Below are 13,691 nucleotides of genomic sequence, written 5' to 3' on the forward strand. Positions count from 1 at the left end.
AAATAAGCCAGTTGGGCTGTTTTCCTCTGAAATATGTTTTATCACTTTGAGATCATTATGTAAGAGATTCTGCATTAGACATTGTCCATATAACGTTAATTGTAATATAGTGATGATCTATTGAAGAAAGGCATTTACTCCCAATGGACTTTTAAAATTCATTACTGACCACTATTAAGAGAGTGGTATGTCTAATTCTGTGTCTGATGGAGCTTGTCTGTGCATATAATTTTGACTGCTACCTTATGTATTTCTGTGGCAGGTAATTGTAACAAATAGTTTGGAGAATGCTCTGTTGATTCCCACTGATAAAAAAGATCCATGCAAAATAAGCAGCCCCTTAGCTTTGAAACAATATTGTTGTGATTTACGTGACAGCTGCCAGGTGTTATGCTGAAGGAGCTAGACTGCATAAAAATATGAAAACAAAATGCTTGAACTAAAGTTTAAACTATTTAAAAATAACCTGTTGTGCTCCCTTTGTTTCCGCTGCCTGGAAGTGTTGAGTGCCAGCAGTGCAACACTTGACATTTGAGGCAGACAAACATAGCCTACAGATTCTGTGATTGCTTTGCAACCAGCTAGCATTTTTTAATCATGCCTGCTCCTGTCAACATTGGGGGTTGTTTCTAAACAAGCCAGCTAAAAATGGGAATTAAATTTAATTTCTAGCTCATTTTCTGAGGCTACAGAAACCCTGGAAGCAAGAAACCTGTATTTTCACTGCTTCTCTCTCCAAGTGCATGTGCCTCTAAGGGTGTGGATCCAGTTTTTCCTCTGGCAGAAAAGGTGATTCAGGAGTTTTTTGCCAAATGGCCCTGCCTCTTATTGCTTCCCAGATGCCACCACTTACAGGGCATTTGTGCTGAGGCAGCTGTTTGTTGGGCAGTGCTGAAATCAAATCATTCAAATGATCCAGGTTTAAAAATATCTTCCTTCACCTCAAAAAAGGAAAAAAAAAAAAAAAAGATGTTGTTCCAGTGACATTCCCATTCTTAGTACAGCCCTTCAAAGGACAGTGAACCATGGAACCAAAGCAGGAAGAGGTGAAGGGGGACCCAAGGGGCAGAACCTGCTTTGGGTGGCATTGTTGATCCAGAAAACATTCACATAGGTTGTTTCCAACTGCCTCATCCATCTACATTAAAGTAGATTATGAAGCCTTTCAGCCCTTCACCTTTCCTTCTGACTTCCTAAATTTAGGAGTTTGTGATCTCATAAAATAATACTGCAGTCAAAGTTCTGAATTCCTATCACGGAGTGTTTTAATATCCTGAAATACTTGGCTGGAATCTTTGTTGTATAATTGCTTAAAAGCCAGATGTAGTCTAACCCAGTCACCCAGAGTGTGTGTGGAGTCACTAGAGTGAAACAGGTATCTCCAGAGAGCAATCCATTTCTTTGAACATGGGACAAATCACCCTCTGGTTGTGCCTTTCTCTGATCACTCCCATTAGAGGGGATGAACAGAGTTTGCTTGAGTGGATATCTTGTTTCTGGATGACTAAAGTTTGTCAATACAGTTCCCAGCCTTTGTACCTAAAGGCTGCTGAGGTTAGTGCTGGTAAAGCAGAAATCAATGTGTAGACCTCACTGTATTTCAAATATATAAAAGGCCTAAACTACATATTTTCTCCTAGCATAAACTAGATAACTGCTGGGACCTAATAAATGAAAATGTTATGACAAACCATCCCACTGACCTCTTTCCTCATCTCCACACCCTTTTTTACAAGAACCTAATACAGATTTACGTAGAGTCCTGCTTAAGGAAGCAAATACTGAAAGATGCCGAATATTTGCAACTTTGAAACGACTCATCAGGCTCAACTCTGAGATCCTTATACTGTTTATTCATGCAAATTCTAGCATGCCAGATGCTGAGGAGTGCTGAATGGCTGCTCAGTGGGAGTTGTGGTTGCTCAGCACCTCCATAGAACTGGCATGTAAACTCCAGCCTGGACTTTGCTTATGGGAAAAACAAAACCAACCATCAGTCATGCATGGTATACTTCACTCCCCACTTCATGAGCTGGCCTGGTGAAAATTCCTGGTGCTTATTGAAAGCACCATCTGATGTCACTCGACACCACAAGGGAAAACATAAATCAAAGTGTAAGTATTCAGCACTCTCTCAGCATTGGCCTAATGTGATGAATGTAATCTGAGGTAAACCCTTTAGTTATTCCTTATTACTTTTAGGGACCCAAAGGGTTGGGACTTGTTATTCTAGTAATGTGAAAAACAAGTCCTACCCAGGAGATCGCCAAGGCAAAGATAAAGCTCAGGTAGAAGCTTGACAAGTTACCTAATAGCAATGGACAGACACAATGAAATGTTGAATCTGGACTGTCTTAAAGGCATGTGGCAAGGGTTGTGCCATGCTCAGCACTGAGCTTTCCTCTGGGAGCACAGTAGGGTTGCAGTAACAGGGAGAGCGAGATAATCCAGCATGAGATTACAGGGATTTACAGAGCGGTCAGATGCCTCAATCCCAATGACCTGCTTCTGCACTGTCTTTCACAATCACAGCCTGGTTCAAACCAGGTCTTTTTCTGTAAAATCTACAGCTGAAATCTTTGTTCTTGGACAATTCTAGCACACTGTATAACTCTGAGTCGTGTCAGCTGCTGTTGGAAGGGAAGAATGGACTTAATAATATGGACAAAGTTCCTCCTGGCGCCTTTTGATGTTTTCTTGTTTTACACGAAGAGAACAGAGCTCAGTCACTGTGTGATTCAGAGACAAACACTGAAGTGTCACAGGTGTGAAAACACAAGCCTAAAAGCCAAGTAATGTCCCTACTGTCAGTTTTGTGCTTGCTTCACTCCTAGCTGGGCGTGATGGAAAATGATTGGTTTTGGAAAGGCACATGGAGGTATTGCAGACTAGCAGCCTGCTGAGCGCAGCAAGGTGCAGGGAGCAAATGCTTCACCCAGCCAAACCCAGTGGGAATGTGTTGGAGTTCTAACATTGTTTTGCTGACACAGGAAGATGTCATCGCAGCAAAATATGAAGGAGTTAACACATTATGAAATACAGTTTTGGCAGTGATGCAGACAAAGATTGTTTTGCTTGAAATGCAGTAGCAGCAGTGCTGGTTAACAGGGTTATGTAGTCAGCTTACCAGTCTAAGTCATTGCATTGTGCTTTATTTCTTCTTATATATTGGGTCCAAATCCTATGAAACACTCAACATAACTTTAAACTTGTAGATAGTTCTTTGCTTCAAAGTTAGTCTTGATTTACTGTAAATTTGTGGATAGTGGCTGGTTGGAATAGCAAGTGAAAGTGCTAAATGAAGCCTTCCTTTATGGCAAGGTACCAGTGTGGATTAAAATTAAAAAAAAAAAAAAAAAAGCAGGAATTATGTTTTAAACCTCTTGGCAGTCCTATTCTTTTACAGGGTGAGAAGTGAGGACCATGCCTGCTTACACACACTGCTGAGGGCTTGGACAAAATTGTACAGCCAGATTCAAAATTACTCTTAGCTAGTCCAGGCACTCTGACTGCCCTTCCAAAAACAAAGGCAAAGTTTTCAGCATCACAAAAGACTAATAAACCACCTACGCTCCTGCATCTACCAAGATGAAGACAGCACCAATGCCTTATAATTCAGAGCCATGTATTTACTGTAGTCAGGTTGAAAGATTTGCAATCAGCACTTTCCAGGGCTGAGAGGCAGATCTCCTATAATCAGGCCTCAATTAGTTACCTGCCTTCAGCTGAAGATCTGGCCTCCTGGGCCCAATTCTTTGCCATTGAGCCTGGGAGACAGCCCTTCTCAACAGCATTGCTGGAAATGGGCTTTTGCATTCAAGTAGACAGTTGTTTCTCCCATGTTTTCACCATGCTTGTGGTCTCCATAAAATACATCATAAAGTTAGCAAGCAAAAGCTATTTTCATCTGCAAGATGCCTGTTTGGGTTTTGCAGTAAGTCGCCATGAGTGCCTTGCTTTGAAAATATGAATCTAAGTCAAGGATTGGTCCACATTTCAAATAGTAGAACAGTTTCTCAGATAATATTTCATTGAAATTAATAGGGCTGTTTTAATTTAGAGTAATCAAGGATATTGATAAAAATGGCACTGTGAACTGTAATTAGATATAAATAAAGAAACAGGGATCTATTTATTTTCATACCTTCATGCTGTCTTGTTTGTTGATGACACTGAAATAGGTAGTAACTGGAATGAAGCCCAACAGCTAATTTATGCTTAACACACCACTAGTTCTTACTTACTCTATTGTAGTACACTTTAACAGTAAGTACTTACAAAAATGCTTAGTAAAATCATCCATCCCATGCTTCAGTTCCTCAAAAGCATCCCCGCTTCAATATCTGTTGCTGGATGTGTCTATTAGCAACACTGCTTAAGTAACTTTCTGGTTTAGGACAATTCTATAAATGACTGAGATGCTGGAATTCAGAGGACACTACTTTGTCATTTTCCATCTATTGAGTAGTATGTTGACATCAAATAGTTCACCTGAGATCATGCTGAGGTTTCCAAAATAAGCTAAAAAAGAAGTAAGCTGCACAAAGAAGACTGGCAGCATAGCTGGTTTAATTTTAGGAATGCACAATAACATATGTGTGCATCTAGGAATACAAGGGGAAAAAATCCTGTGTATTGCAAGTTAAATTGTGGTTTTAATGATGAAGACACAAGGAGCTAGCAAATCACACATTTTTATTTATCTTTGATAGGATTTCTGATCCTATCACAAAGCGGTCTTTATTCTTTGCCAAAGGGATCTCGAATTAGTAAAATATTTCTGCCTATTACACTGGTCTGTTAAATATGTAACTAATTTTAGAAATTCCTTTTATTAGCAGCTACAGTATACATGTCCAGATTCCTTCTTCTACTGTAAGTGTAGGAAACCTATGCAAAAAAAGAGGGATATAAACTGAAGTTTATATCTCTGTATTATCTATTTCCTGTTTCTCATCTGAGTCAAATTGAAGTGAAATAAATATTAGAAGATTTTAAGAGAAAAAATAAAAAGAAAACACTTCCAAGGCAGATTTCATAACAGCAGAACAAGTATCATTTTGAGTGGCAATGCACTGGCAATAACATTTGGCTCTGGTTCACATCAATCTGGAGGCCCAGCTACACAAGCCAAGCTGGCTCAGGATCACTTCTGAACAGGCATTTATCACCTTCAGTGCAATAATATTCCAGAGGTCCAAATCAGGACTAAGCCCTTTGCGCATATGCAACACGCTCACCCAGCATAATCCTTCCTCAGACACTGTCATGGCAAAAGTGCCTCTGACTTCTTTGGTGTTAGAAGTCTTGTCTTAGCTTCCCAAATTTCCATGCTCCTTGCCTTTTCCCTTCTGTCCCACTTCATTCTGTTTCCCTGCATGTTGTGATGCCTTAGGGATTTTAATGCAATTCACATTTTCCTCTTCCATTTATCAGCCTCTCCTTCCTTTGCAGACTGGTTCTGAGCCATATCCTCAAGGACGAGTGGAGGAAGCTCCCGTGAGCAGTGAGAGGGGTGACGAGCCGGCTCGTCATGTCTTCTCCTTCTCGTGGCTGAACTCCCTGAATGAGTGATGACTCACTCTGGCTGGCTTCTGGTGTGCATCTCCTCAGAAGGACCGTGAGCGCAGGCAGCCTGGCTGCAGTCAGCAAAGAAACTGGCCTGGGAAGGGGCATCCGAGCAGGTTTCATTCCTGGGAACTCAGCTGACCTCCACACCATACCCTTGAACTGACAGACCTGAGAGGGAGGGGAGCATGGGGACAGATTATTCTATGTATTGTAGTCAGAGTGTTTTCCAATATTTTTTCACTTCCAAGGGGGAAGAAGCATCACTACAGCTTTAGGCTGAGCACTGCTAGTGTTTTGTAACTCACTTGTTGGCACGTCCCCATGTAGGTGTAAACACTTCACCAATGTTCTTAGCTAAAACACTGGTATGATATTCTCTAGTAGCATCCTTTGCCAAAACAGAGTTTCTCCTCAGTATCCTCCTGCGTCCCCGCTTGTCAGTGCTGGTGGCTTCAGTGACACTATCATGTCCTTGGCAGCCCCAAGTCAGAGTTGTGTCTAACAGCACTGGTGCCTCCCAGGCTGCGGAGGCTGAACACGGGAGGGAAGGAGGAAGCTGCCATTTCTTCCTTTGCACTTGCTCTTCCTACTAAACCACAACAGATGACACTTGCAGAAACACAATTGTAAGGAAGATTCCCAATGGCAGGAGTGAGGAAGAGACACTTACCAAAAGCACTGGCCAGGACCTCCACACATCTCTGAGTATGTGGGGCAGTTGCTGAAGTGCTGCCCAGTCTGTCCAGCTGTAACCTGTGTCCGTGTCCTCTCAGCCATTGGTGTGTACAGAAGGGGACATGTTCTTACATGAAACCAGGGTGCAATAAGGTGGCCACAGGTACTCACTCAAGGTTTAATTTCAAGCCCCTGTGCTTGCTATAGAAAAGGTAGATGCTGACTGTCCTGTTCCGTGTGCATTGCAGATGTTGAGCCATCAAATGAAATCAAATTTGTGTCTTAAAAGAGGCTCTACAAGTTGTACTGAAGGCAACACTGTGGTTTTTCTCACTGAGAGTAGGGTGTCAACACTCAGCAGTGTTTAAGAGATTGGCAGCTGCCGGGAATGCTTGGTGCCATAGGGGACCAGGTGTCAAGCTCTGCACTAGGGTTACGTGTGGATCTTTCCCACCAAATTCCCAAATCCAAATCCCTTACTGCCTGTTTTGGCAGGGGCCTGTGTGGGGCCGTAAGGCTGCGCTGTGCCCCAGCAGGGCTGCTGAGCTGGCAGTGCAGACTGGTCAGCAGGCTGTGTGGGGTCAGCCCCTGTCCCGGACGCCCGTTGCTACCGACCCTCGCTGGTTTCTGTTTTCCATGGAGAACGTTCCCTGGAAAACTCTCTGCGAGAGTTTCGGAGGCTGCACAGGCGAGCTCCGCAAAGCTTTGGAGCTCGCACAGCCCGGAGCGAGCGCCGCCCAGCCCCGCCACCGCATCGCCTCCGGCTGCTGGAGCAGCTTTTCCCTGGGATTTGGTTCGGGGTGAGGGATTTACTATTTTCTCCCAGTCGTCCTGGAGATTTCCCCCAGCTCCTCCCGGGAAGTTTCTCCACACCCACTGCAGCTTCCCTAGAAGTCCCCGGGAGGGACCCCGCTCGGGCACGGCCGTCGGGACGGGGGAAGCCGGAGCAGGGAGGAACCTGCCCTTTTGGGGTGCGGGGAGGGTGCGAAAACGCAAAAGAGATGCGGGAGCGCCTCACCGCTTTCCCACCGCCCGATCCCGGCCACGGCGGCAGGAGCCAGGGAGCCCCCTCGGGGGGCTGCAGAGCTGGGATTCGGCAGCTCCGGGGGCACCGATCTGCCCTCCCATTCCCGGGAGCAGCCTGTGCCCAGGGCGGCGGCGGGGCGAACCCCGTGCGGGGCCGGCGGCGTCGGGGCGCGCCTGCGGGAGAGCCCGCGGAGACGGAGCTCCCCAGGATGGGGAAACATCCCCGAGGACATCCAGGGCTCCCCGCAGCTCTGGGTGTCCATGGGTGCCCCCCCGCCCCGGTTAGCGCCGAGGGAGGCGGAGCAGCCCTCAGGCGTCTAGGCAAGAAAGTCTATCAAGGCATCTTTACTTTGCAGCTTTTATTAAAAATATAAATATTAAACATTCTCTTACACAACCAAATCGACCGAGCGCTGAAAAGATGTTTTATTGTGAAAATGTTTACAGGAAAAAAAAAGTGGATTGAAAGTAGCTTACAGAGATTCCCCCTCCCACCTCCCTGCCCCCTAACAGAAAAGTTTTCTGTCTTCTTGGCACCGTTTCTTCCAATGCTCACACATCCCTACGTAGCGATGGCACTAGAATAACTGGGAAATGGAGAAATAAATAAAGGTAAGGGAGGTTACAAACGACACTCGTGTTTCTGCACTTGGTACACGGTTGTGCATGCTAGTCAAGGGACAGAGGCTGTTCGGAGTACGCCCTTCTAGGTTTAAAGCTATATAAAAATAAAGAGATGACATCAGAGCAGCACTATGGTACATCGGACGGTGTAATTATTCTTGTGCTAACTGCGGAATCTCTTTGGCAAGGCGGGGAGGGGCCGTTTCACTTCCCGATTATCTCCATCAGTTTCCTGTTGCTGTGAGCTTGCTGCGCTAACTGCTCGGCTCGGGCCATCTCCAAGACTTCTCTCAGGAGGTGGAAAGTCAGATCCAGAGAAATAGGGGGCTCCTCGGATCGCTTCTCCCTCTCCACCGCCTCACCCTCGGCTTCGCCGTCCTCTCGGTTCCCCGGCGAGCGCTCGGGCAGCTGCTGCAGCTGTTGAACCGCCGCCCGGAAAAAGTTGCTGGCGGAGGCTTCGGGCTGTAGGTGGCTGGTGCTGCTGGAGGAGGCGGAGAAAGAGCCAAGGGGTCTCTTGTGAAGGTTGCCCAGGCGCAGGAAATACTCTTCACCCATGCGGAGCAGGACGGGCAGAGTTTGCTGCTGCTGCTGCTGTCGCTGCTGCTGCTGCTGCTGGAAGAAATCTGGCTGGTGCAGAGCCCCAGGGGCGGGTGCCGGGCTCTTGCTGAGAGCTCTGCACTCCTGGCAGGGCAGGAGGGCGACCAGCAGGATTCCCGTGGAGACCAGCAGCGGGATCTTCATGATCGGGGCCCAAACCTGCGGGGGCAGACGAGGGACGGGGGTTGGGTTACAAAGCCGAGCCGCAGCGGCGGGGAGGGCAGCGGGCGGCCGGGCAGGGGGCGTCCCGGCCGCCGCTGTCCCGGTGCTGAAACTCGCTGCTCCGCGCCGCTCCGCGCCCCTCGGCTCCCCGCACAGCCCGGCCCGTCCGCCCGCGCCGTCGAGGCGGCCGCTCCCCGCAGAACCCCGCGGAACAGCCCCGCGGGGCGGCTCCGCTCTGCCCCGGCAGCGGCTCCCGGGAACCAGGCTGGGCTGAGCCCCTGCGGAGCTTCCACCCGTGTTCGCGACCCGCGCCTCTTTCCCCACCCGGGGCGCGGGGGAGCGTGGGGTGCCCGTGGCGGGGCGGCTCTCCCCACGAACTGTGGGGCTCCAGCGCCCGTTCCCCACCTCCCCGCTCCCTGCGCGGCCAGGACAGGTCCCCGCATCCCACGGGACTCGGCGCTCAGCGCAGGGCAGCGCATCCGCTGCGCGCCCGGGCGCGGCCGTCACCTACCTGGGGCGGCGGCGGCGTCAGGGCAGGGCGGGCGGCGGCGGGACTCGGCGGTGCCCGGCGTCCCTTCCTCTCGCTCTCCCTCGGAGCCGGCTCCTGGCGAACTTGGGATCAGATTTGGTACTAATCAGAGCCGGGGCGCGGGATTTTTATAGCTTAGACCCTCTCCTGGAATCACGCAGAACTTGCCTAATAAGCTGACGCTCTCCCTGACAGCCCGATTGCGTGCCCCGATCTACTGCTGAATAAATCATGGGGGCCCGTCGGAGCGGCGATGGGCCGAGTTTCGCTATCGCAACCCCAAATCTCACGTCCAATTATATCAACAGATATTTATCGCCTCTGCAGTGACGTCAGCCGGGCCGGGGGCCGGGGAGCAGGATGCCCCCCCCACCCCATTGACAAAAATACTTGAATGAGATTTCCTAGCGGGCGCGTACTATGAGAGGTCACTCCGGGGAAACTTTCCACTCACGGGCCGGCCCGCGGGGAAGGACCCGGCCCGAGCGGGACCGGGGCTGCTGTCCCGGGCTAGCTCCGTCTCCTTTTCCGCTCCTTCCCGGCCCCTCGGCCTCCGCCGCCTCCGAGCCCGCCCGCACGGGGCGGCTGTGGCGGGTGGGCGCGGGAGGCTCCTCGGGGCCCGTGTGTTGCGTGGCTCCCGTCTCCTCTCCGCTCCCGGGTCGGCCCGGGCCGGGCAGCGCGGGGCGGGCAGGGGCAGGGGCGCACCGAGCCCGGGGGAAGGGGCTGAGGCACAGCAGGCGCCGGTGCCGGGGGGGACCCGGGGCAGCGCTGGCGCCGGAGCTGCCAGGGACCCCGCCGGAGGGAGAGGGGGCGGAGAGGCCCCGGGCTGGCGGGGAAGGCCGGGAGAGCCGCCAGGGCCGCCGGGGAGCACCTGCCCGGACAGGGAGCGTCGGCCCGGGGCGCTGAGCTCCTCCTGCCCCGGCACCGCCGGCAGCGCCGCCTGCTCCGCCCGGGCCCGCTGCCCCTGCCGCTGCCGCACCGCTCCCGCCGGCCGGCCGGGCTCCTCTCCGCTGCCTTCACACTGCCTGCGGGGAGACAGCACCTGCTCTTTGCTCCCCTTCTCCACTCCACCGGCTGATCTTCCCCACCTCTTCAGCGCCATGGCCGAAGGGTGCTTTCCCTGTCTGCCCTCCTCAGCTGAGGCCTTCCCCTCCAGCCTGTCCTAACCCCACGTGGAGCTTTTTCCAAGTGTTCTCCCATGACCAGTATGTCTTCAGGCTCCAGGCCATATTACATCAATGTCTCCACCTGGGTTTCTTGCCCTCTGATCTCTTCAAGAGGAAGTGCTGCCTATAGAAATAACTTCTGCCAACATCCATTCCATGTGTAATGTGTGTTCTTCCATTTTTGTATCCCATTACCTTTGCCAACGTCTCTCAGTCCTCCTTCTCCACTGCCTCAGTTGAAACATCAGTCATATCCTTCCCTTTAAATTGGAGAACTTTACAGAAACCCTATTGGTTTTATCTTGTCTAGACAATAAACTCCTGGGGTCACACACTTGAGTGTGTCCCATCATAATGAGGAATTGGGACAGAACAGGTGATCACATGCTATTGATGCAAAGTGATACATCTGAACTCCATTTCTTTAATAAAATACCAAAGTTAAAACCACTTAATGTATGAGGTTGGCCACAGCCCAATTCTGAGCATCGCCTTAGGGATGCTCTAGACTTCAATTTTAGTTCTACCAAGCTCCAGCCTCGGATGCACTTTTTGCAAAGTGCCAAAGAATCAGATCTTGTGCATCATGAAGAAACAAATGGAAAAACAAGTAGTAGTACCAGACATTTAGCTCTTCATTACCACTTTTTGCTCAGGCATTCATGAACTGAAATGTGTATTACAGAACAGAATATATTGTGTAGCTAGTCGCAGCAGCAGTTATTTGTATGCTTTTAGAGCATGTCAGCATGGCTTTCAGTGAGAACAAGAGGTTCAAAGAAACAGGAGCTAAGTTCAATCAATTGAAGGAAAATGTGAGAGGTACTTATTAAACTCAAACCCCTCAGATGTGCGCTGGGGTGGGTTTTATCACAGCGTCTCCATTTTTAGGTTTAACAGACTCTTTAAAAACACAAAAGCCTCTTAAAATAATGTGACCATAAAGGTAAAGAAAGAAGAATTTTGATCAATTATTTTTTTGTGTTAGGGATGAGATCTGGATAAGACAGAGCTGCTCTTCTTCAAAAGATTGATGCCAGTGAGAAATGGCACAGGTTATGTTATGTTTTTAATAATTTACAATATTATTTAGGTCTCTTTAGGCAGACACTTTTGTCCCTTGAGAAAATCCAGGTATAGCAAATGCAAGCTAGAATCAGGCTGGGGTTCTCAAGTTTTCACAAGACCTGTACAACCTGCCAGTTTCTTCTCCTCCAATTTTTTCCTCCCTCCTGGCTCTGAGCATGGTCTGCAATGTCTCACACAAGCTTGTTTCTAAGCCAACATGGTCTTATTGCCCCAGTTTGCTCATAGATCCTGAGTGATGTGTGAGAGGGCTTGCAGCAATGCAGGGAACACTGTGAGACAGTCGGATGTCTTGATAATGAGGAATATAAAATATCACAGGTACATAAACCAAAAAGCCCTTCCCTCAGCACTTCAAATGCAGAACTGACTGCCTAGGAATATAAAAGTCCTTTCTCCAGAGTCACTAGCTTCTGAGTGAAATGTCAGCTGTCACTCCTGAAGGAGATTGCCACAGAAGAAATCTTGGCTTCTCACCAGAGGGGTGAAAAAGGAAGGCAAGGAGGATATCAGGTACATCTGGATTAGAGATTTTTGTTTAGTGTTATAGTTTGAGATTAGCATACCCTTCATAGGAAAAGTGTTCATATTTGACTCACTCTGCAAACATCAGGAGCAAACAGAAATTTTAGTGAATCACAAAATAACATTGTCTCAAAATAAAAAGCACTATTGAGGCCCATTTCCTCTCCTCTGACTTGGGTTGAGTGCTCTTGCCCTTTAGCCTTGGTGATCTCAAACCCAGGCACCTCCTGGAAAGCAATTACAGCTGCTCTGAGGTAGCTCAGGGGAAGCAAAAGCATGCCCAGAGCATGATGCACCCACTGCAACAGAGCACCTTCAGGCTCCTGGGGACATTCACCTTGCTCCCTTGTCTATAAAGGGAGTGCAGACAGCCACCTTTGCCTGGCCACAGGATCCTCAGACAGCAGTGAGAAGAATCCCCTCCTCAGGGACTGACCGCAGCAGAGAGATCAGCAGCTCTAAGTATGGCAATGCAGAGGGCTGATGTTAAACTGAGGGTATGGCTCTCACCCCAGGTATTTCTGAGGATGTCCAGCTACAAACGTGGAAGGACACACACTAGATGCAGATCAACTTTCTACCACAGTGCAGGGTTTCATTACCACTTTGTCAGAAGGCAGTAAGGATTTTTGCATTGGTGAGTTCAGCAAACATTTCCACATCTCACAGTAGCCCTTCATTCCTGATCCCTGTGATCAGACATGCATTCTCACAGTCAGACTATTTCAGGTGAACTCAGCTCATCTGAGATGCCAGCAATCATGTGTACATCACACTTCCATTTCATCTTTTGGTAGTCTGGATACAAAGAAATCTGTGTCTGATAGTTATAAATATTATGGATTCTAGGACAAGTGAGAGAAAAAGAAAAGAAAAATTCAGGGTATCTTACTCTGCCTGAGGGTGATAAGTCACTTTAAGAACAAAATACATTTGCCTATTATTCCACAGCAGACTGAGTTTGCTAGAATAATCATAGAGAACCTCAATTAAAGTGAGTTATAAAAATCAATCTAAATAAATCAATTAAATACAAAAAAAGTGTGTTGTAGATCAGGATGAAGAATTAAACTGATAAGGATTTTAGCTATCTGCCCTTGCTTCTGACCCCAGAAGTCTTCAAAATTCTCTCCTTCACTTTTAATTTCTCTTTCATTTTTCAATCACCTTGCTCTGGGAAGGAAATCACATGCTCCTGTCACAGAGACTTTCTGTGGTGCACCTCAGTCTTACAGCAGAGCTCCACCTATAACTTGTACCAGATTGTCCTACAGTCCTGTGAGAGAGAGTAAATCACCTTAAATTCCCAAACTTTCCATGGGGGAAAACAGCATTAGAGGGTGAAGAAATTTATCAGGTATCTCTCCAGGAATTGTGTAAGAAGCAGGAGTGAATCTTGCATTATCTGAGACCAAGCTCATTAGCTCAACCAGAGGACTATTTTCATTTACAACTTCCTCTTCATACTCTTGATCCTAGATATCTGCTCACAAGACATAACTTTATGGGTTTGGGGATCCCAGCAGAAGGAAACATTCCTCAGGAATATCCTCTTGGTTCCACCATGTCTGGGAGGAGCACAGCCGTGCCCAGCAGCTCACACAGGGTGGACTGGCAGGGATGGCTGAGCCCCAGTTGAGCAGGGGCAGCGTGCACTGCTCAGGAATCCCAGACATGGCCCTACTGCCCACCCAGAGCCTTCCCTTTGCCCCAAGCCCTGCCTGTTCTGG

General features: G+C 48.5%; 2 protein-coding genes across 5 annotated transcripts in view; one reads left to right on the forward strand and one right to left on the reverse strand.

Moving 5' to 3' along the window:
- TRIM55 (tripartite motif containing 55) overlaps positions 1-6,557 on the forward strand; it is a 37,709-nt gene extending 31,152 nt beyond the window's left edge. For all 4 annotated transcript variants that reach the window (XM_063169607.1, XM_063169629.1, XM_063169618.1 and 1 more), the window contains one exon: positions 5,455-6,557. In XM_063169607.1, coding sequence (XP_063025677.1) covers positions 5,455-5,574 — 120 coding nt within the window. In that variant the 3' untranslated portion in view covers positions 5,575-6,557. The remainder of the gene's footprint in view (positions 1-5,454) is intronic.
- Positions 6,558-7,616: 1,059 nt separating this feature from the next.
- CRH (corticotropin releasing hormone) lies at positions 7,617-9,452 on the reverse strand. Its single transcript, XM_063169642.1, has 2 exons — positions 9,167-9,452; positions 7,617-8,652 (listed from the first exon to the last, which is right to left on the reverse strand). Exon 2 carries the CDS (start codon positions 8,635-8,637, stop codon positions 8,101-8,103), a length of 537 nt encoding a protein of 178 aa, XP_063025712.1. The 5' UTR covers positions 8,638-8,652; positions 9,167-9,452; the 3' UTR covers positions 7,617-8,100.
- Positions 9,453-13,691: the final 4,239 nt, after the last annotated feature.

This window comes from Melospiza melodia, chromosome 1 (assembly GCF_035770615.1).
Source record: "Melospiza melodia melodia isolate bMelMel2 chromosome 1, bMelMel2.pri, whole genome shotgun sequence".
Lineage (NCBI taxonomy): Eukaryota > Metazoa > Chordata > Aves > Passeriformes > Passerellidae > Melospiza > Melospiza melodia.